We start from the raw sequence: 24,196 nt of genomic DNA on the forward strand, positions 1-24,196 counted from the left end.
TTTCACTGAATCAGGTGTCTGGTCTTGCAGAAAGCAGAGTTGTGGTTCAGCATCCTTCAGACACTTCTCACTGAAAATGTGGATTTTGGCTGCTATCAGGTCTCAATTAAAGTCATTATCTTGCTGTGGTCTACAAGGAGATGTATGAGAAGCGTAGATTTTTTTTTTTTTAAGAAAACAAAGCAGGCTTATATCAATGTTATTTCTACAGTAGTAATCCTATTAGTATTTCTATTTTTCAAATAATATTATTTTTAATAAGTGATTTTATCATTTTTTTGAGGACCATCTTTTCGTATTCAGTCATGTATCATGTTGTATATATGTCTGTATTGTCACATTTTTCTGTCATGTTTTTTTCATTCATATGCACAAACATATACACACGTTGGATAGAGCTGGTAATACCAACTTAAGTTGTTTTAGGTGGAGATTTCTAGAAATATTTGGCTGTACAGAACTCTGCAAGACTTGAAGCATTCAGGCCATTCCCATTCAAGTATCAGTTTCATATTGAAACTATTTTTTAAGATGAGAAGAAGAGTTTGTTTTCCAAAGAACAAGGTTAAGAGAAAATAAAAAGCTCTGTCTGAAGTTTGGAAGTTGTTGTGGAGAAGCTCTAGTGCGCATTCTGAGCCTTAGGGGGTGCAGGGTGTGGAAGGAAAGGGAACAAGAAGGTTGTTTGGTATGAGGGAAATGCTTTTGCTGAGTCTGTGGGGAACTACTAGTTTCTGACTTAAGTTTTAAAACTTTAGGAAAATGTCTGCATGGGGTTGACAAAGACTTGTTAGAGATTTACCAGTTAAATTCCCAGAGGGTAACACCAGTTCTGCACACGCAAGGTCTGTAGAGCTGTACCGTAAATCTGAGAGGGTTTATTCTCTGTTATGTTACGCAGAGCTTGTTATGACACCAGGTGTTAAAAGTATAAAGAGTGATGAGCCTCAGGTTCTTGGATGCTGTAAATGGGTACTGGCAGCTGGCAGGCAGAGGGAGAGGCAGGAGAGTGGGGTAGAGAGAAAGGTTCTGCCTGTCAAGGAAGAGTAAGACCAACTGAGGAGTTCACCTAGCTCCAACTTAAGGAAAATATAACTATAGGTTCTGTGGTGCCTGGGGTGGTGATAAGCTGAGATTGGCCTGTCCCCTGTTGCTAGCAAGTGTCCCTGAAACCCTAAAGTCTTAGCCACCCCAGCTGTAAACATGCATGAAGGACTCACCTTGCGTTCCCTTCTCCTTTCACTGTGTGTTTGCCAGCTTCTGCATGAAATGAGATGGGTATCCTGGTTTTGCAAATAACATTCTTACATTCTGCCCAACTTTGACTAATAGCAGAAGGCCCAGCATATGCCAAGGATCCAGCAGGCTGGGAGGGAGCAAGAGAGTTCCTGTGGAAGAACTGAACTTAGGATGTTCTAACTCAAGACCTTATTGCAGTGCCTGTGTGTGAGAGGATCCAGTTGTGGTTGTTTCAGATAATCAAACTGCCATTTCTTACAGTGTGAGTGCTGGTCTTTGCAGTACTAACAGCCTTTTAATTCAGCTGCTGTGTGGTCTGTCTGCAGATAAACATTTGTGGATACATATGCTGTGGCGTATGTGCATGTACGCATAAATATATCTGTTCCCATGACTGTGCTTAGATGAAAGGTTATGTTGGACTGCAGCTAGGAATAAGACTATTCAAAGTTAAAATATGAAAATTTTATATTTTTGTATGTTTTTTTACTCCCAGACGGGTTTACAAACTCAGTCTGCTGGAGTGACTCTGAGATAGGTTGAAGTTCATGCTTCAGACATGCAGCATTCTAAGTAAAGCCATACTGGTAAGTCCAGTATTCCTGGAATGTTTGTCTCTTCAGTTGTCCTTGCCCACCCCACCCATCACACTATTCAAAAAGCAGTAATAACTTGGCAGGTTGATAAGAAAAGGGTAGAGCACCACCAGACTTTTTTGTGGAAGAACTGTGCCCAGCACATGGTGAGGGCTGTCATCATCTTTGGAGCCAAGGGGGCTGGAGTCTGTGGAGGGGAATGTAGTGAAGTAGAGGATGTGATCATCAGGAAGCATCAGCAGGCCTGTGTGGGCAGGAGGGGGGTGTATGAAAGGGGTAGAAGAAGGGAAGCCACTGAAGGTTCAAAGGACAAGTGTCATACAGAGGAATATCTTCTAGGAGAATAGACATAGCTTCAAACAGGCCGTAAGTGAGATGGGGTACTAAGAAGTTTCAATAATCAAAGTGGTGCAAACTGGCCATATAATTCTGATAGCAGAAGTGGAAAGTTGTCTTCAGAAGTATTTGGTGGAGGGTGTAAGGATCATGCTGGGGTTTTGGTTTGGTTTTTTTTAATTAAGTAAGCAAGATCCTGAAGACAAATGTTTAACATCTGAAGGGGGGAAATTTCAGGAAGGCTTCACTAGATGAGAGTGACTCAAAAAAATGGAGACACAGTTACACCTTCACCTAGTGTAGCTCCCCAGTGCCTTTTTGAATCTGTAGTTGCAGTCATTTGCATAAATTCAATGTCTGAATCACCCAGAATGCTGACTTGAATGGACTGTTGTAAAGCCCAGGACAAATGGGTATAGTGGAAGACCTCCAGATCTGTTCAAATAACAAGCTTACTCATTTGGTGAGAAATGAACTCCAGAACCTCAACAGATAAACTGTTGGATTTTACAGAAGAGCTTTTATTGCCATCTACTGGTTTAAATAGGCGGCTTGCTCGACTGCATCGCCCTTTCTAAGAACCATTTGGAAAATGTTTGCTTACTGAGAAAATATTTTGAAGAGATTGTTTCAGAATATTCCTCAGGCGAGCTTATCTTTGGCATGATATCAGAGGAGTCTGTTTGCAGTTAGCTGTGTTGGCCTGCCAAGCTTTATGAAAGGGGGTTCATTTAAACATCTGGAACCTGACGCACCCATAAATGCACTCCAGCACATGCTTCACTTTGCAGGAAATCAGCTCTAGGAACACACAGAGGGTTTTGTACGTGTGGTGTGCAGCAGGTTGTGTGTGCGTGCACGTCAAAAACTGGAGTTGTTTCTTCCTGCTTTCAACTCCCAAACTACATAAAATTGAGTGGGGTTTGAAGAAAAACTTTCTCTTAATTAGTTCTTCAGATTTTCGAGTTAGTCCAAAGACCCCAAAAAAATCAGCAGAGAGCTTGAAACCTGGAGCCTTGATTAAGTCTGAATCAAGTCATTGATAAGGTGAGATTAGCTTTTTTTATAAATACAGTTATGAAAGTAAAAGGCTGAATTCTGTGTCTTTCTCAAGCAAGATGCCTATTGAATAAGATCTTTGGGAAAATTTCTCTAAATTCCAAAGCCTTTTGTATATTTTTCTGTCTGTTCAGTATGAAATTCCTAAGAGATTTTCATTTTTTTTCTGGAGGCATCAGTACTGGCTGACAAGTCATCGCCAGGCTGCTGTATAACTCAGATCTGCAGAGCGTTTATCTTTCATCAGATGAACTAGGTGTTTGTACAAGCACTCCCAGACTCCTGCAGATTTGGGGAGCTCAAAATGAGAAAGATCAACAGTGACATTATTCGAATTATTTAAAATCCTGCATCTATTTTAGCTGGAAGAAATACAAATATGACCTAGCAGCCGTAGCCATTCCAGTCTGTACGCAGGTGTCTACAGCCTTGCACTCACAAGTACACAAAAAGCTCCTCACACAATGATTAAATCTTGAAGAAATAGCAGTAAAAAATAGTAGCAGCATCAGAAGGCTCTTTTTTAGCTAGATTTGTTGGTTTGGAAGCTTAAACTGTGTGTCTTATACTGCAGTAAGATGACAGAATTGTGGAGAGTTTATTTTTCTTTTCCCTAGCGCTCTCGTGTTCATTCCTGAGACTACCATAGCCTGGCCATCCTCTCAGTGGCCATTGTTTGCAGATCTGAACCAAAGCCTTTGTACTCATGTTCACTTACGGTTCCTGTTTTTTGTCTTTGTTCTTTTCTCACAGCTACAAGCCCCCAGTGTGAAAGGCTTTGATTTTGCTAAGCAGCATCTGGGCCAGCACAATAAAGATGATGTCCTGATTATCCATGAGCCAGCTCCTTTACCAGGACCTATTAAGGATACTACCCCATCTGAAAACGGAGATGTGCCCAGCCCCAAATCCAAGACTTCCACAAAGCCTTCAAAGACTGTTCGGCACAGAGGGAGGTCAGTTCACAGAGATAAAACAAATTGGAGTAGACAACAGTTTATTAAGGGCTAGTGATTGCTGTATTTTTAAGGCAATTTCAGTGGAAACAACTGTTCCAGAGCTCCGGAACTCGCATTTTCTAGCGAGCCACCAGTTTTACACCTCGCTACTCATTAGTACAGGGTTGTGAGAATTCAGTGTTCATTTTTCTCTTAAAGGGAGCATACCCAGTTAAGAGGGGTATTTAAGACACTGCTGAGTTGACTGGAGTCAAGTCATTGCTTTTTACTGGAAACACCAAGTGTATGTTTTCCAGTGCAATTTCTTTGTGATCTCTAGCTACTAAACCAGTGGGTGGTTAAAAGCAAATGGAAACCATTGACAAAGAGTAATGTGTTTCAATTACATTAATAGTGATCAATACATGTATGAAGAGTCGGGATTTCCAAAAATAAGCCATATCTCCAAAATTCAGGAAATATGCAGGAATGCTGTTATTTACCGTTATCTGGTGGCTCTCATAGCAAACAAGCCTTATTCTGAAAAAGGAATGATAATTGGCAGCTGTGTAAACGGAGAAGTGTCTGTCAACCATCAGCAGAATTTTCCTAACCTTTTCCAGTAATCATATGATGTGACTGTCCCTTGCTGGAAAGGATTGTGTTTGTAGGATACATGATGTAACAAAGTTATGCAGTAAAGAAGGATCTGTGCACAAAAAAAAGCAGATAAGTAGGAAGGTAACAGGTGGGGAAAAAAAACCAGAGCTCTGAGGAGAAGACCCCCTCTGAACTACAGTTTCTGCTATTTCTTCTTCCTCCCTCACTCTCACACTTCTTTGTCTCCAGCTCTGCATTCCCTGTGCTTATACCCATTAAATAGTGCACAGGGGGAGAAAAAAAAAGCAATCAAGGGCAGAATTGGATGAGCTGAGAAAGAAACCAGTGGTGATTCTGACTGAGGTGCAGGTCTCTGCAACGCAGCTTGCTCCTCTGTTCAGCCCTCTTCGCTTCCTCTAAAGCCCCAGTTGTCTTAAGATCCTTGCTTCATCTACCCCATGTGTGCTTCATAAAGCTCAGTTTCCCCCTTCCAGATGCTAAGCCTGTCTTCCTAACTCCCTATAGGCCTTTTAAGTAGAACACTGCCAGTGCTACAGTGGAAGGTGGGCAAAACTGGAAAATAATGGAAGAAAAATGAGCTAACTCGTTTTGGTGTAGCTTACATAAATTAAAACAAAGCAGTTTAAATTGGAAAGACAAGTGTTTATGGGTTTCTTTTAAAAAGTTCAGAAGTGGCCTAGGACAGAGATGCTACGTGGGGGAAAGGAAGGCATCTATATTTATATGCAGATAAGCATAAGAAAAAAGTTTAAATTTTAGGTTGCTGCTGTGTTTTGTCTAGAATAATTCAGAAAACCAAGCAAGAGAAATTTCAGAAGCCAACATTCTAATGATACACTGTGATCCCATTGTAGAAGGCCAAGTAATTCAGGTGTGATTTGCCCTTAGTGAAGCCATGTTGGCTGTCAGCAAGCCCCTTCTTACTTTTCATGTGCCTTAGCATAGTTTCCTGGACGATCTTCTCCGTGATCTTCCTAGGCACGGAGGGGAGAGTGACTGACCTGTAGTTCAGACACTTGAAATGTTTTCAAAAGAGAATCTCCCTCTTCTGCCTCATATTCCCTTAAGAAAAAATCTTCCTTTAGGCTTAACTATGGAGATGTTGCCATCATCTCTCTGCCATGCTGTTGTTCCCATGTCAGCTTGAGATTTGAGACATTTATTCCCCGAGGCAGAAGTTGAAATGTAAAATGGTATCATACTGTGTTATGTTGGATTTAGCTGCTTGATGTTTCTTGAGGAAATACAGGACGCAGTTCATCCCAGTTCAGTTCAGGGTTGTATGTTACATGCCAGGAAGTCTAGTGGTGATGTGAGTACGTGTTATGTGTCTGTAAGAAACAACAAACAAGAACAGCCGAGTTCAGAAAGCTCAGCATCCCGCAGCTCCAGCTGAGAGTTGGACCTGTTGTTTTGGCTTGAGAGTATACAACTGCATATTCCTCAGCACTTAGAAGAAATGACTGATGTTGACTCAACACTATTTATGTTCCTATAACTTGGTGATAATTTGGATAGACTGAGAAAAGAGTATGAAGGGGAATGCTGAGCACAATGAGATGAAACAGGAAGTCAGTAGGAGATCTGGAAACAGAACTCCAGCCTCATACTCTGCTGAACCAAGACACAGGTGATGGAGATGATAGCTCTGCACGCCCTTTCCCCCATAGAAAAAGATGCAGTGATGCAGATCTCTAAGCTTATTGAGGACCATTTGTCCTCTTTTCCCTGCTATTATTTTTTTTAATTGGGATGTGACATTAGTATTACAGTCCTGCAGATCAGGGCATTATTTAGTGAGGAGAAAAAGGGAAGTTGAATTCAGAGCATTGCCTGCTGCAAGGAGTAGATTTAGCTTCAATGGACTTGTCAGGCTACATATAGTTACCTTAGTCTGTGGGCTCTAGGCAGGTTGATGTTTAGCCAAGAGCCTCAGTAACTAGTTCAGATACCAATCTAGCCCAAGCAAATCCTGCACTTATGAGGTAATGCACAGACATGTGCACACTTTCCATGATTAACTCCCTGCTGAAATAGAATATGAGTGTTCACAGGACAAAATGGTCACTAGAGACACCATCACAAAGGCTGATCCCATGTGAAAAGACAGCCTTTGGTGTCTGGCAGTGGTGTGGGCCCTGTATCTTTTCTATTTTTATACTGTCAGAATAATTTTGCAGCTGAAGTATTTTGTTGGGGAAAATCATGATACTCTTTTATTTTTCTGTATTGCCTACAAAAGCCACGAGCAGTGAGATTGTAATTTTTAGATAATAAATGTTCTTAAGAATCTTGTGACTGCGTGGAATAAATACATAAAAGAAGCATTTTTGAATGGCCTTACATTTTGCTAGTCAGGAAAATATTCACATGGATTTGTATTGTTAGCAGGAGAACAGCAAGTTAGTAAGGCTGAATGTTAGACTGGTTACCTATATGGGTTTCATATTTCTAATACAATTATTCTCTTTCTGAGAGGTAAATTACTAGTTACAAATGAAGAGCTTTTTCTTGTAGTGTATTTTAAAGGAAAGATTACTTAATAACATTGTCACATGTGAATCCTGTTGTAGTCATTTTTCACGCACAGCAACAGTAACACTGTGGCATGAATATCTAGCTGTGATAATGTATTATAAATTTACTTATAGACAGAGGAAGATTTTAACAGACTTCACAAGATATTTTAGCACAGGATGCTTTGCATGTCAGAATTGTGCCCCTTTGCAAACTTGTGTTACATGTTGGTTTGTTTGGTTTTTTTTGTTTGTGGCAGAATTTCGCCATCAGATGCTGAATCCACAGCAAGTGAACAATCCAGTGGGAGAGAAACTGGAGAAGAAGGTGCAAGACCATCAACTGCTGCAAATGAGGGCAAACCACGCAGAGCAGTGAAGAAGGGTTTGTTACTTTTTTTTCTCCTTGTGTGCTCTAGTGCTTTACTCAGGTTGAAGAGTTACTCTGCTGCAACTTTCCTAAACTCATCTTCAGCTGTTGATTTTTCTGCTTTTTGCCACAGAAAATCCCTTTCTGTTTAGTTTCGTTTCTTCGGTTGAAACTGAAGAGCTACACATTCCTTTCATTCCAGCAAGCTTTTGAAACAAATGGCTTAGCAGGAACAAATCTTGCCTCCTTTTGTCCCACACAGACCCCCAGCAAAACTCTTTCCAGTTAGGCCTAATTGTGTCTCTCATGGAACCAGAATTGCAGACAGTTACATGGGCAGTAGAGGTCACAGCAGGACTTCAGACCACGGGGGTGTGTCTGTAACACTAACTTCAAAATTGTGATAGGAAAAAAAAGACACCAGAGAGGTAAAAGTTCTGCAAATGAGTTGTAATTACATCATCAAAGTGCCTGCACAATTGTACTTTAGAATGATGAAAATTCAGTGCTAATATGTTAATAACACTGGTATTTTTTATAAAGAACCATCTTGCTTTCAGTTTAAAGTGCCCCTACTTTTCTTGGAGGTGCCCTAAAATATATATATTTATATATTTGTAAAGTTGATATAACATCTCAGGAGGGTTTGAGTTCCTCCAACCTGTCTGACTTCAATTCTGTTGCTCTGTTTTAGTGTTCTCCCATTTCTTCTTACCTGGGAACTCCATATTTGTCTCTTCATTTTCTATCTGGCTTAAAACCTTATGTAAGGTTTAACATTTCACTTTGGTATAGAAATGTTAGGTGTTGCTGCATCTGAATTACCTGGTAAAGGCAACAAGGAGATTGTGTAAAATTTGTCCTTTCTACCTATCATGGCCTTACTGGGTAAAATACACTATTTTTTAGCATTTGGTGCCTCTAGTTTGCAAATCATAGGGACTATTTTTAGCATTCAGAATTGGAGGCACTGTCTGCAGAGAGCTCTCTACTAAATGGGAGATTCAGTTCCCTTTTCGTGCAGCTGAGATTTGGCAGTTTGATCCAAGTTCATGCATTTCATTCAAAAGTAAATGCAATCATCTTACTGCTGTGGTTTTTTTCCAGTTGCCATTCTAGCTAACTTGCTTGTCATAATTACTGTGTTGTCTCTTCTTTTCCCTTTATGTTGTCAGGAGCAAACAGAGTGGGTAAGTAACCAGAGCTGGTAGTTGAGTACAAATATGAACAGAGGTGTTGGAGTAGCTGCAATTATGTCTTAAGGGTGGAAGAGTTTGTCTTCTGAGTCTTAGAAAATAAAATTGCTTTTGAGCTATTGAAGTATAGAAAAAGTCTCAGTAACACAAATTATAGTAATCCAGCACATTTTTCTAATTTTTTCCTCCCAATTCTTTCAAATTATTGAGGAAAACATCGCTGTGAAAGAAGCAAAACTAAGGCAGCTGTTGGTCCTGAAACCAGCTTTGTATAAACAAGTTGGAGATAATGTTAGAATTAACGTCTTTACTGGAAGCCTAAATAAAACAAGAGCTACCTGCAAAGAAACACAAATATTTTGTTGTGAACTAGTGTTTTCTCTGCCAGGATTGAGTCATGGCAAACATAGGGCAGGAGAAAGCTGATGCTGTCTTTGATAATGTATAACACATCTAGTGATAAAATAAGGATTGTGTCCTCTAATAGCACTGACCATCTTAAAATAGCCAACCTTCTGTCCATCCTTCTGTACTATGCTGCTTTCCATGGTTGTGTGCAATGAGTCATCAGCTGCATCCTAGGGATATCACCTACTGGAATACAAAGAAACTGTGTGGAATTTATCTCTTATTGCATACTCTGGCATGATTAAGATACCAGTGGATGAGCTGAAGAATCCCATTGACTTTATCTGATTTTGGATGAGGCCTTATGAACCTTGGTTGCTGTGTCTCTCGAGGGTGCAGGAAGCAGTAGCCTTTCTCTGTCTCCAGCTGTATTGGTTTTCATATGAAATCACAGCTGCCTGACATCTCAGTTCAATTAATAGTTTCAGCTCAGGGAGCAGTGATGAACATTGATCCTGGTGTGTGACCTATATGATCTAGTTGTTTAAACATGATCTGACCAGTACTGGGGTATTAATACCTCTCCATTATTTTTTAACCTCAGCTGAATTAGTCTGAAATCAAAATTTCATGCACATGGTGCCATCTGATAGTTTTATAGGGAAGATTTTCTAAATGTGACTAACAGTGTAACATAAGAACTTAGAAATGAGAAATTATGCTTATTCTCTCTGTTGAAACTTCTGTAGGACCTCATTCATGTATTGAGTTAGAAACTGTTTCTCCTTTTGTTGTATGTATGCAGTGCTGTGCAGTTCCTGACTTTATCTACTTTTCTGTTCTTCCATCTTGGTTTGTATTTATAGACACATTCAGTGTATGCACACAGAGAGAATTTAAAGGTCAGCTGCAGCCTGTGAGGGTTTTTTGTGTGTATCTTTCTGCAAAAGGGAGTAACGTGATACTACTGTAGATCCTTACCAAAATTTGTCAGTGGGACTTCTGATGTAAAAAATGAGTTTAAGAACCCTTTCAGCTCAGAGGCCCCTGCCAAGCACTTGTTTATGTGTGTACAAGAGAAAGTTATGGATGAAATTATAAAGATTCAGAGTGAATGCTCAGTGTGATTGAATATATTGGACCTCGTTAACCAAGTAATATGAAAATTACCTTAAAATTTTATGTTGGAGGTCAGCGAGCTTGGGAACGGCTGATAGAGTGAAAAGGTTGGGGAAAAATGACTAATGTACAGGAAAGATGGATGCAGAAGTTCAGATTTCTGTTGACTACACAATGGCTCTGAGGGATTCACACTAACTGCTTAACATATCTTGTGCCCCTCTCTGAGAGGCAATGCTTGCACACTTCTGAGAAATGCATGAAGATGAGGCTGTGAAGATGACAAATGTTCAAGATGATATAAATAGCTACAGAAGAGAGATGGATATATTTCATTTAGGCTCTGTGTCTTGAAAAACATTTGGGACACAGAGGTCTTGAATGGAACCGTGCCTTCTTTTCAAGAACACTTACACAGAAAAATCACATTTATAAATGATGCATGCCTTTTATAAATATGTATGTTTGACAAGGCTTTGATCAAGTTTGAGAAATACGAATAGGGATTTTACTTAACTTGTGGCCAGGTTGCTTTCCAGCCCAAAAGTAGTGTGCTGTGGATATGATAAAGCATACCATTCCTTTCTTGTCCTGCTCCCTTATTGTACTAGAAGAGGGAAGCAAAGGAGAAAGTCATCTACTGTGATGTTCTACAGAAGATAGGATTCACTCCTCTTCTGAACCCTATCCTGCATTACCAGCACATGTTGCAACAGGATCACAGCAGTGACTGTTTTATTTCCCTTCTTGTCTATTGTAGCTGGATCATGTTGATCAATAATTGATTCTGTATCAGAATGAAATTAGATTTTCCTCCTGATTTGAATCTTGAGAACCACATCCCCTTATTAGAACTCTGTGCAAGGATGTGGGACTACGTCCCTCCACACAGTTGTGTTCCTTCATAAGGAGAGTCACAAGTCTTGATATCTCATTGCTTGTATTTCATGGTGAAAAGCGGTTTGAGAATTTGTGGCTTTATCACATGGATAAAACAAAAGGTTATTTTGCAAGTTTTCAATAGCTTTTGCAAGCCTCATCTGCATAACAGTTTCTGATTTAGGTCTAACTCGGAAAAAAAATATTAAATCTGTGCTTAGCTGCAAATCACTGGGGGTGATCCTATAGATTTCAAGTCTTTTGAGGGAGATGACCCATTTCTATTGAAGTAATTAACTGTTGGCAGGACCAGGGGTGCACTGCCGTGCATACTGGTTTTCATAATATCTTTTGCTGATTTTATTTGAGTTGGTTTAACCTCTCCAACAAATTACAACATGACAATATTTATGCAGCTTGCTTATTATTATGTGAACTGTTTATCCTGTCACAGAGAATAAAAGCTTTAGAAGCTTTAATCAGTAAAATGTCTGTAAAATTCTTTGTGTTTTGTGTGGATTTCTAGGGGTTTTTTTGTTTGTTCCTATATCCCTCCTATCACTTAAGAAATACGTTTTGCATTGAGACTTCTTTCATTGCTCTTTGAACCCCCATTTGAGCAACTTGCATCTCCTTAAGTACTGATAAGAGGAATCATTAGCAGAATGTACTTAAAACAGCATTTTATGGAGTAAAGTAGATTGACATTTTGGGGGTTTGCAAATGCCAAGATCTTGATTTACAGACATAAAGAATGACAGCTCACCTTCTGGAAATATAATGGGAAAATGTTTATAATTTGCAAACCACGGGGTAAACTTGTTGTACACTAAATGTGAGTCAGCTGGAAGGCCTGTAGGGCAAATTAGATACAGATGGAAAACAGGGTATAGTTTTGTAGCACGGCATCTGTAGAGCTTCATATGTGACTGTGATAACCCTGGCAGCACTACTTCACTTTGTATTGGTTCTGATGGTTTAGGACCTCCTCAGACCAGCAGTGGAAACGAGCAGCACTCCTCAGCCTCTATCTTTGAACATGTGGATAGGATGTCCCGTTCCTCAGATGCCAGCAGACGGGTCCCAAGCAAGATCCAGCTGATTGCCATGCAACCCATGGCAGCACCTCCGATTCAGAACTCGGTGCTCTCTGATCGAATAGCAGAGACCAACAAAATTAATAAAGAGGTATTTCTAAAAGTGCTTTGAATGTTTTTGGAGGGCTGTATGCCTAGACAAAAGGGAAGTGAAAAGTATCCAGTTTCTTGTTATTATGAGTCCCTTGTAAGTTCCTGAGGAGTTCAGTCTTGACAGGAATAATTCTGTTTCCATCCAGAGAAATTATCTGACCTGTTTTTTAAGAGATGCCTAAACCAAAGTTTAAACTCTGAGAGAGGAGCAAATTTGATGGTCAGGATACCTTGTGTTAGCATCCTTTTGCTAGTCAGCAGGACGTGACTTAACGAGAGTTGTGCCGATTAATGTATGAGAATTAGAACCTGTGGCCCAGCTTGCTTTTTATTCTACACTATTCCTTTACTTTTCAGAACTCAGAATGTTGGTTATTCAAAGAAATTATCTCAAAACATTCTGGGGTATGAAATTGCAGCCCAATTCATTGCTTTCAACTTCTAATGTGTTTACCTGACAGTAAACATACAAAATTTCCTGCTTTCTCTGAGGGTCACATTACTGTAAGCAGAATATGAGCATGCCTGGGGCATGAGGAGAGGTGATGCTCTGTAAAACCACATCATACACTGCCTGACAGTACCACATACCTGCATCCTGGTTTTGTACTGGGTGTAAGATGACATCTTTTTGTAATTCAGAGTGGAAGATTACTGAAGCCTGTAATAGCCTGTAACTGAACTTTGTTAAGAATCTGTGTTTCTCAGTACCTTACTGAAGAGAGGCAAATACATATATCTAGGATAGAGAGGCAAGAGGAGCCACAAAACAGAAATCTGGCTATATGGGCAGAAGACATATGATTCTAACTATAGACACAAAGAGCAAGTCTGACTTGTGTCCTATAAATGCCTTTTTTTTTTTTTTTTTTTTTTTAATTTTTGTGAGAGAATACACAAAATTCAATTTTTATTTGGTTCCTAATTTGCTGATGCAGATGTGTTCCAGAACTAGTCCAGCACAGGCAGAGCAGTTGTTGCTACCTAATCTGGTGGTCAAGTGTTTACCAGTGGGAAGAATGACTTCAGTAGGTGTTGGGCCAGGACTTACAAGATATTACGGTGTTAGAATAGCTTCACCCAGATAATGAGATGCACTTCATGAAATTTGAAAAAAGGTAGGAGAGAGGCATGAAAACTCAGCCTCCAAGAAGATGGGGAGCTGAGAGTGTCATGTTCATCTGGGGATCTGGGCCCCTTGTGTTGCTGCTGTGTTCCTGCATAGCTTATGGCAGCCTCTCATGCACAGCAGAGGCACTGAGTTATGAGCTCAGTTGGCTCTTCAAGTTCTTGCTTCTTATGTGATGAAGGTCATTAAAGGGAAAGGGTGACAGATTTTAACACTGTTGATCAAATATATATCGCTTTGCTTAGCATAGCTGACTACAGACTGGTTAGTCTTATTTTTTCGGAGCAGTGTTACTTCTGGCAGACAGCAGGAGTTTTTTGTGTACCTCCTGCCTTTTGTTAACAAACTGCCACTTCCCTCTAATTACACCTGCTGTGCTGGCAATCGTGTTGTGTATAATAGTATATCTACCTGGGGAGACAATGGGGAGACTGCAAAATATCCAGGAAGGAAAGTGTGTTCATAAATTGTGTGACTTATTTTAGTCCTTCAGAGATTTGAGGGAGGAGGGAGGCAAGAGCAGGCAGAGAGGTGGGGAGGAGAGGTTTACAGAAGAGCAGCACAGTCCAGTTTGCAAAATACACAGCTGAAAAAATATTCCTGGTTTTTTTTTTTTTTATTCTCCTTCTTTCTTTAAGATACAAACAGCCCTGAGGCATAAATCCGAGATCGAGCATCACCGCAATAAGATTCGCCTCCGCGCCAAGCGTAAAGGGCACTATGAATTTCCAGTGGTGGATGACGTGGTGGTGGTTGACTCCAAAGAGCAGCACAGAATATATCGCAAGGCACAGATGCAGATTGACAAGATCTTGGACCCTGGAGGCAGTGTGCCTACTGTCTTCATAGAGCCCAGGAAGAGGTAGGGATTTCAAAGATGGAACAATTTCCTTTCGGAGTCAGCACCCAAAGTACATCAAAACTGTACTTCTTAATTGTCAGAGCTTAAAATCGTTTTGATTATTGGTTGGATTTGAGTTATCTAGGTGAAAAAGATTGGGTTGTTCTAAACACTTTATTTCAGTACATGCCACTATGTTTTGTTTTCACATTATTTTTTACAAGTTCTCAGCAGTGAATTCTTGATAAATAAGCCCAAATGTATGAAAACAGTCTTAAAACATTTTAGTGTTTGCTCTGCCATTTGTTTGAATAATTCTTGTGTGGTGTAGAGGGATCAAAATTGCAATATCAGCACTAAAAAAGAAACCTGCAAGTAATATATATGAAAGTAATATAACCAATAATATTTTTATAAAGTGGGGGTGGGGGAAATATGCAAAATAAGGAAAACCTTGAACAACCTAAAAAGCATAAAGATTCTGAATGTTAAAGGCAAATTCACAAATCAATGAGATTACCCAGAGGGAATACATTAAAGGTTATGAGGCACATCTGTCAGCCTCACAGATCTGCCTTCCTGGCCATGTATTTGCAGAGAAGGTTTTCCCTGCGTTCTGTTTTGGGCTTATGAATATTGGCACTTTGTTCCTGGAGCACTGGTACCCTGTGAGGGCTTCTGCACTGATAGAAAGTAGCTTTTCTCCAGTGGCGTGGGTTCCTCAGCTGGTTTGCCTGGTGGGGTTAAACCCTCTGTACCAAGCACAAAGGCTTGGTGGCGGTGTGGTCTGTTCCGTGGCTGCGGATGTGTCACACACTGGGCTGGGGGGCTGGAACACAGGCAACTTTGACAGATAAATGTAGGAGGGAGGTGACTCTGGAGAGAATTAAGGGAAGAATGGAATGTTTTGGAGAGTTGCCAATGAGCGTTATTAGGAGAAGCTTGAGGAAAGAGATTTGAGCTACCTAATGGGGTTAGCATGGAAAGCTGGGGAAGGGAAGAGAAACGGGGCTGAGGCAAGGATGACTTGGAGGAAATGGGCAGAGGAGTTCAACCTTGGGTGGGATGAGAAGAAAAATTTCAAAAATAAGTGTGATTATCTTTGTCTCTCTTTCTTTCTGCTTTTTGTTTTCTTCCTGCTAAGTTCTCGTGCCAAACGTTCTCCCAAGCAGCGCCGTCGCCATCAGATAAATGGGAGCCCAATTGATGCCGAAAAGGACAGGTTAATCACAACTGACAGTGACGGGACATACAAAAGGCCTCCAGGAGTCAATAATTCTGCATATATTGTATGTATGTCTCTTGAATAGCAGGAATGTTCTGCTAATGATGACGGTTGTGACATTGGGAGGGTTTTTGCCTTCTGCTTATGACCTATATGGTTAGTTTCAGTCATGTAGTTAGCATGTAAATCAAAGTGAAATGAGGATTTCATTGACACTCTGTCATTATTAAGCAGTAAAATTCTGCCAAGTATTCCTTGATATTACAGAAGCCAAGAACCAAAGCCTTGTTTTCATTAATGCCACTGTGTTATGCACATGAAAGTCTGCTTCGCATGTTCCACAATATTGTGAACATAGTTTCACTCTAGTCCAATTTGCTGGATGTTATATATTCATGTGTTACAGAAAATTTCATCCTTTGCTCTTACAGAGTGGAAGACTCAGTTCTTTTTGTGAGAAATTTTCTCATCTTTCAAATGTGGGAATTAATTATTAATGAAAGAGAAACACGTCTTTGTACTACTGTAACTTGATACGATTCTAGTGCAATGTCTTGAAAATTAATTTTGTTTCACATCTGAAAAAAGATGCTGAAGAATACTTCTGTTCAATCATGTTCGTGTCACAAACAATATTTAGGCATCTTTAACCACTTCTAAGCAGATTTCATGAAGCCAAATGCTAACATTGGAAGCCCCCGGACAGTTCTCATCTTTAAAGATGGTTTAATAATTTTAAGAGTTTCACTGTTAGCCGCATATGCGGTCAGGTGACTCTGATGTCAATTTCTGCAGTTTCCCTTTGCCTTCAAACATGAGTGTGATGATTTTAATGTCATGCTGCAGTAGAATGAATTATCATCTGAAGCTGTTTAATTAAGACATGGCACACAGCAGGCTCAGCCCCTTTGGCATCTGCAGTGAGACTGCTCAGAATGCTAAGTTCCTAATAAAGAAGAGGCTTGTGCCTCTTGACGACTGATTTTGCAGTCTGCGTGCAGTGGTAAGAATGAGCTCTGATAATAAGTCTGCTGCTGTAAAGCTCGTTTAATTTCCTCTCACTGATGAACAATAAGCCCATGTGGTAAGATCCCAGGTAGTAATTATGATGCATGCCTAAGGTATTGCTGCAATGAAGCACTTACATGAATCCCATTCAGGTGATGCACCCAAGTTCAAGTTCCATGCAGGTAACCACTTAGTTCCTTAACAGCTTCCTTTGTGTGTTTTTCTAGGAGGTGATAATTGTTTAGTGTTAGTGCTGATGTGGGCAGTTATAAGCTAAAGACAGAAATAATTTCTTAGAGCTGCAAAAGCTGCAAAGAAGTCAAAGATGTAGACAGAGCTGATTGTCTTTTTCTGGGTGGAGAAATGCTCTCTGCATGACTTCACTATGTGCTTGCAAACCACAATGTTTCTGTTATAGCTGAGTAACTCCTGCACAAAGCTCTGCTGCCTTACCTGAGATCAGAGTCCTTCAGATCACACTGAATGAAGTATTTGAGCTGCTGGTGTTGTGTATGTGCATGCAGAAGTGGGGAGGGTAAGGGCAGGTGCTGTGGTTCTGGCAAAGACAGTGTTGCTCAGACTGAGGGCCCACAGGGGCTTGGAAGCTGGTTAGATCTCCGTGGCTGTCCTTCACCTTCTTTCTGTTTCCTCCAGTCCGATCCAGACTTGCCTCCCGACCCCCAGACATCATCCTCAGCAGATCTGGGCAAGTTCCCCGGCTTGCCCTCGCACCCGGTGTCGCAGTACGTGCCCCCGCAGCCGTCCATCGAGGAGGCTCGGCAGACCATGCACTCGCTGCTGGACGACGCCTTCGCGCTGGTGGCTCCCAGCAGCCAGGCAGCCAATTCCACGGCCGTCGCTCCGCCCGGGGTCTCCGCGGCACAGCCGGTAAGCAGCTGCGGGGCGGGGGGGCAGCCCGTGCACCCAGCAGGGAGCACCTCGGGGGCCAGCTCGGGCGCTAAACAGCGCATTGGTGATGCGGCTTAAAAGGCGGCGCTGGGCAGGGAGATGGCACCGGTTGACCCATGGCCACTGTTGCTGTGCCTTTGCTGCCAGGACTCACCACAAGTGTGGAACATTCCTGGAACAAGGAGAATTCAGGAATGACCATCACAAGATGGTGAACTTGCTTTCTAAGCAGTTTGGTTTCTTTTCCCTTTTCCCATCTCAACCACAAGAGAAGATAAGGGTTCTCCTTTAGGATAACTTCAGTTCTTCTCAGCTGGAATCTTTCACAGGTCAATCTTGCTGTGTCCAAGAGTAAAAGTATTATTTTTTAGTATGTGTGGTAGTTTCTATTTTGACAATGATAAAAAGAATGTATTTGGCCTAGGTCATATTTTTCAGCAGGATATCCAAAAGCTTTCAGGAAGTGAAGGATAGGGAAGCAGTATTCCTGTGTATGATTTTTTGCTTTTGATGGAGCACTGAGTCACATGGATAATCTTTTAGGTCATCACAAATTCTGTTGAGTCTGAGCCCTGAGGTCTCTCTGCTGCAGTCTGATGCTGCTTGAGGTCAAAAGATTTCCAAATGCAAAGCTTGGTTTTTAGCTAAGTAGACATTGGAGCAGCTCTTGATCTTCTGCAAGCGAGAAAAAGTATTTCTGAAAGGTTTTTAAGTTAAGACTCTGATCACACAGAAGACACTTCAGCCCACAGTGATTCCCAGGTCTTCTTGTGCTCCTTTGTTTGTAAAACTTATGGTCTTATGGCTGCCATCAAGACCTAAAGACAGGCTTAGTGATCTCTGCCATTCATCACTTAAAAGGCTGGCCATGGACTTTCCAGGGTACGCATTTCAATTTTAATTTGGTGATTTTTTTCATTCTTCTGACAGAGATACATGGAATTTGGAATGACTCCGCCAACAGCACCAGGTCTCCTACCAAGGTAGCTTTTTACTGATAAAATTATCATTTATTATTTTCCTTGCAATTACTCCAGATTTCTTACTGGCCCTGGTATATTATTATGCAAAGTACTGTATAAATGAGAAGTAACAGGAGTCCAGATCCAGTCTGTGTTTATGTAGCATAAATGACATATGCATAGTGTGTGGAATCCAAGCTTCTGTTTAAAAGAAATGTGTTTCTAGCCCCTCAGCTATAGAGATATCCTTCCAAATATTCAGTAAACCACTGAGTCTGAGCTTTTGGGGAGCCTGAAACAGTTACTCAGATGCATGTAATATTCCCACTACTCTTGCTTTCATCTTGTTTCTGTATCCTCAGGGCACCACTCACTCACAACAGCTTTCATATGACTAACAGATTCATTCTATTTTTAACCGAGTTCAGAACAAATGACAGAGCACAGTGACCCTCGCAGAGAAAGTCTGCCTTGCAGCCCTATTATTATAAAATCAGGGGAAGAACAAATTTTCCATCTTGTCCTGCCCTTGCTGTGGGAGAATTGTGTGAAGGGGAGAAAATGGTTGTCCAGGTGACCGTTAATTTCACATTTGGTTTGTGTGCTTTAACCACATGTGAAGCTGAACTCTTGAGTCATGGTACTCACTGTGGTCTGACTTGTCTCACCCTCTCCCAGCTGCTGCAGCCAGGCTGGTAAAATGGTGGCCTTGTGCTGCTCTCTCATTACCTTCTTAGAGTTCACCATATGAGATGAAATCCCACTGCTGTTCGTGTCATTCATCAGACTTACCTCAAGTCTTCACTGTCCTGGAAACTTGATGGTAAAATGCCTGTGAAGAGCTTTCCTTTATTTATTGTTCTGCAACCTGATTTTGAAAAGACCAAGTAGAAAAGGGGGAGTTTCTAAGCACCCTGCTTAGTTCTTGGCTGGAGGTGACAGTTTCAGTGTGAGTGCCGTGTACGTGAAATGGCACACAGTATGACATGCGGTGTACTTTTTGTAAGTTAGGTTACCTTGAAGATTATGAGCTTTGAAACTGCCAGTGTAAAGCATAACCAGTTGTTGGTTATTGAGGAGATTTTGTCTTTGTTGGCCTGTTACATATTCAGAGAAAATGGAAGTGCTGCAGTCCATGTTAATATACCTGAGCAAGATAGCGTTTTTTGTTCAAAAGCTTCTCATTCCTTGGCATAGGCAGTCTGAATTTATGTAAATTGCAAATTAATGGCAACGTGATTAACAGTTCAAATGCTGGCTTTGCCAGTGCCGACAGATAAAGTTAACAATCTGCAAAGTCACTGATCTTAACAGAAAGAATTCCTCTAAGTTTTCATTAAAACAGAAAGTTTTCTAAAGCTTGGTTGATAGAAAACAAGGAAAGAGTTGTCATGGTTGTGCAGTGGGAGTTATTCTCAAAATCTGAAGATAGTCATAAACAAATTGATAGAAACAGTGCACCAGTTAGAGGAAGGAAAAAGAACCTGAGGTCAGTGTGATTAGGTGGCATGTATCAATGTCATGGTCCATTGGCTTAAGTACCCAATGCGTGGAATAATATTTGGGTTAGCATACTGTTCTCTTCTCTGTAATAACACAATCAGCATCTTTAATGGGGTGGAACCAACCTGGGGAAAAAAATCAAATGCAAAAGACCTAGGTCACATAACAGCTAGGCAGACACAAAGGCACAATGAACAGCTTTTGCCAGAAAATGGGTATTGCGTCATGCAACAGACACTTAGCAGTAGTGGATTTGTGGTGTAAAACTGGTTTTTGGAGCAGTATGTCCCGACTTAAATGACTGGAGATAATTTTGGGGTTTTTTTTTTTGGATGTGCAAAAATCGAAAGCTGAGTTTCAGTCTGGAAATAGGAAGGAGCACTAGAAAGCCTGTGTGATACAGATGCAGAGCTGTATCCTGGTTTTATACTCTTACGTTGATCTTTGAGTTTAAGGAGAAGCTATATCTGTCTATTTTAAAGAAGATTGAGAAGCTGAAGGCTTATTAGATGTGAACCTTTCAAGTGCAAACACATCAGCAGTAAAGAATTTACTTCCTGTCCTCTGAAAAATTGGCACAAAAAGAGTACATTTGCAGTAATGTTGAGAAAATATTTTCTTTAGACAACGTCAAAAAACTGTAGTAATTCATCAGCTTCAAAATTCCAGCTCAACACTCCAGGCATAAAGGGCCAGATGATCACATCCTTTACTGATTACACTGATTAACATAACAGAAGTGATATTGTTAAACATTGCCTACCCATTGAAGCATTTATTTTAACTAGCTTGTGTGGTTGGAAATGGTTTCCTCTGGATCTGCTGAGTGGACAGGTGGGGATTGTATGTGAGGGAACTGGGGAAATTCTAGCACTTCCACAATGGGATTGTTACAGCTTAAAGCCCTTAAAACTCCTCCATTTAGTAACACTGTATGCCAAATAGCTGGCACTTTTATTTACAATTACTTGTTTGTGCTTTATTAGGCAATTTATTATGTCAACTTTCTTTGCTATCTGGCTGTCGTATGAAGGTGGGTAGTTTTCCAGAGAAAGCACAAATCAAGATTAGTCTGAATTAGATGCAGTCACGGGATTTTGTGGTAAAACAAAAGGTGTAAAATTGAGATCTTGAGGAATAGGATACATTGCAGTCCATAGCCTAGGAGTTGTGTTAAAAGGCATGTAGCACTCATCCCTAACACTCACTTCGTGTACTTCCATGTGCCTGAGTTTGGATGCTTGTCTCACTTTGCTTCACTTACACTCACACAGTTAGTAGAGTTAGATAGGTTACAGTTTCTGTTGTTAACTCTTTTTAGCAAATACATAACAGTGACTACCAGCACCGGCCTGATTGATAGGAAACATTTATTTCAGTGTACATTGCCTTTCTTCGTATGTGCTAATGACAGCTTTGAGTTGTTTCATGAATCTTAAAGAGCAGTTTGAAAGCTTCCTGAAAAATTACCAGAATGCTTCATGAAGTAATAATTGTTCATGAAGTACACGTGTAATGCAGTTTGTATGTTTTGGTTTATACCAAAAGTGTGTGCCCAGAAACTCTTTGAGTAGAGTCAGCTTTGTTGCTGAGGTAAGCAGCTACATCACTACTTTTCAGTTTTATTTTTTTTTTTATTGAAGAAAGTTTTTTTTTTCCTCCCCAAGGGGAAAACAAGATCTCAAGATCTGTGAACTTTTTTCTTTGCATTGAGGAGACTGCAACATGTGAAAAACACTCATGTAAAATTTTGTTAAAATATATTTTTCACATGTAAATATTCTCCTCAATATTGAAGGTTATAATTACATTAAAAGGCATAAAGAACTGCTGTAAGAGGTACACCTACATTATTGTTTCTAATTAGGGATTTCACTTATTTTAATCTTGAGTCCTTTTCCACAGGCAGAACTTTGGGCCAGGTTTTCTTCAGCCTGCAGAGTTAATGCACGGAGAGCAGCCACCACCTGAGGTTCAATATTCCTCCAGAGGGATATACTCAGAGGAAATGCCATCAGTGGCACGGCCACGACCAGTTGGAAGCACTGCAGGTACACTTCACTTAAGTTGAATATGCAGTAAAATAACTGATCCTTTTCTGTATCTCTTACACCAAGGTCACCATTAAGACATCATTCTCCTTCAGCTGCTACATGTGATATGTGGTCCTTGTCCTCATTGCCCAAAAGAAAGTGATCACAAACTGAGGTTAACTTTAGTTTCATAGGACCTTGCAGAAAAAGGAAGTGCTTTGCCCCTTTTTTAGTATCTTACAAGCACTGGTTATCACAAAGCATATTTTCACAAAACCCCATTTTTTAAGAATGGAAAATTACTTGTTTTAGAGCGTACAGTGTACGCTAACTTTCCATTTCGAGCTCCTTCTTTTGTGCTAAATGAACTAATTGATGCATCCCAAATCAGCATGCTAAATAGCAAAAATTTTTGATACTTTTCTACATCTGTGTTTCTCGTTTCTCTTTGTAGAATTGTATGCATTATAGTATCTCCTAGTTTTAGATTGTATTGTCTGTTGCTGCTGTCCCACATGAAATCACCTTCCCTGATTTGGTTGAGATAATTTTGATAGCAGTCACCAATGCTGTAATGAGTAAGATACTAACACCACATAGCAGTTAAGCAGCAAACACTTCTAAGAATAAAAGATTATATTGCTATGCAAATGTTACAGTTAATTTTCTCCCAGATAAATATTTTCTTCCTTGAAAAAGACTGGAAATATGATCATATGCTTATGTCAGAAGCCTAGTTTTGATAGTTGCTATCGTCTCCCCGTAAATGTTAAATGAATGAGAATAGTAGGAATGTAGTAACTTTTACAGCTTAATGATGGTTATTTTATTCTCTGATTCACACTTGTCTAAATGTTCATATGTATTCTGCTTTAAAGTGTGGAGGTAATTCATATATTTAGTTTCTATTCCTCAGCATAATTATGTATAAATATCAAACTTCTCAAATATTGAGGGGTTTTGAGAGGAAAACAGCAAAGTGATCTGACTGTCCATCATGTAAATCACACTGTTGTTTTTGTCTTTTCCTCCCCTTTTGTACATACACACAGTTTTATGTATCTCTGGGTTAAATGTTTTTCATTTCTAATGAATGATAAAATACTATTCTAGTAATTTTAAGAATAAACATATAAATGACATTTCCCTGGGAGAGGAAATTCATGAAGAAGGAAACCTGGCATGTTGTTACATGTCTCTTGCAATTAATGGTGGCAGCTATCCTTGCATATGTTTGAAAGCAGCAGGAGTGAGGCAAGGGAAGGAAAAGGAGAAAGGAGGAGGTTGGCTTTCAGGCTGGAAGGAGATACAGTGTATTCTGACCTTCTCGTTAGTTAACGACAGCATCATTTAATATTTAACCACAAAGCAAAGCTGAGAGAAGCACACTCACACAGAGCTGCGTATTTTATTCTTCAGAGCCCTAGAACAGGAGGCAGTCTGCAGAGTTAGGGTCTTGCCAGTGTGATGCAAATAAGGTGTGCCATAGGAGCAAATGGCTTCTCTTTGCTGCTGAGTAATTGACATGAAGGCATTGCCAGAGCTTTCAGTAAGCCCTGTATGAAAAGGGCTGGCATGGTTTTGGAATGAAGAGTAGTCCATGTCAGAGATGAATGTGTCTCAACCTCTTCTTTCAGTGCAGTGCCATGAAATGCATCACACTCACATGAACTGCACAAAATGCACATAACTTTTCTGTCTTCATTCCACACTGACAGCCTTCTTTCTGCTGATTTTAATTAATTGCACAGAAACAGAGCTCAGTTTTCTTCTTGTCTCCTGCTTCCAGCAAAGTTTTATGTTATCATGTGTCTGCCCTGCAAACTTGACTGTGTATAAAGATGAAAAAAAACCAATATTTGCTTTTAAGGTTCTCAGATACAGCACCTCACTCAGGTGGGAATTGCTAGCAGGATCGGAGGTCAACCAGTGGAGATCCCCTCAGGCAGAGCAGGGCATGGCCAGCCGGGGGGGCCAGGGTGGCCCCAGTACCGTGGAGAGGATGAATGTGCTAGGCGAGATGCAGTGAGTACTGTAACAAATGTTACACATTTGCATAGTTTCCAAAGTAGTGATATGTTTGGGTATTTTTTTTCTTGCATTACTGTTTGGAACTTTTTTCCCCCTGGAGTACTTTTAGTTGCTTCTCTGACATTCTTTGCTTTGCTCTTCAAACCCTTGT

The 24,196-nt window shown here is 40.4% G+C and overlaps 1 protein-coding gene across 3 annotated transcripts in view; it reads left to right on the forward strand.

The window, feature by feature from the left end:
* Window positions 1-24,196, forward strand: part of KIAA1549 (KIAA1549 ortholog) — a 160,037-nt gene that overhangs the window by 126,642 nt on the left and 9,199 nt on the right. For 2 of the 3 annotated variants that reach the window (XM_039570429.1, XM_039570428.1), the window contains exons 11-19: window positions 3,981-4,183; window positions 7,563-7,687; window positions 12,197-12,402; window positions 14,172-14,395; window positions 15,519-15,663; window positions 17,262-17,495; window positions 18,447-18,499; window positions 21,887-22,032; window positions 23,885-24,039. In XM_039570429.1, coding sequence (XP_039426363.1) covers window positions 3,981-4,183; window positions 7,563-7,687; window positions 12,197-12,402; window positions 14,172-14,395; window positions 15,519-15,663; window positions 17,262-17,495; window positions 18,447-18,499; window positions 21,887-22,032; window positions 23,885-24,039 — 1,491 coding nt within the window. The remainder of the gene's footprint in view (window positions 1-3,980; window positions 4,184-7,562; window positions 7,688-12,196; window positions 12,403-14,171; window positions 14,396-15,518; window positions 15,664-17,261; window positions 17,496-18,446; window positions 18,500-21,886; window positions 22,033-23,884; window positions 24,040-24,196) is intronic. The other variant, XM_039570430.1, reaches the window with a different exon arrangement.

This window comes from Corvus cornix, chromosome 1A (genome assembly GCF_000738735.6).
Source record: "Corvus cornix cornix isolate S_Up_H32 chromosome 1A, ASM73873v5, whole genome shotgun sequence".
NCBI lineage: Eukaryota > Metazoa > Chordata > Aves > Passeriformes > Corvidae > Corvus > Corvus cornix.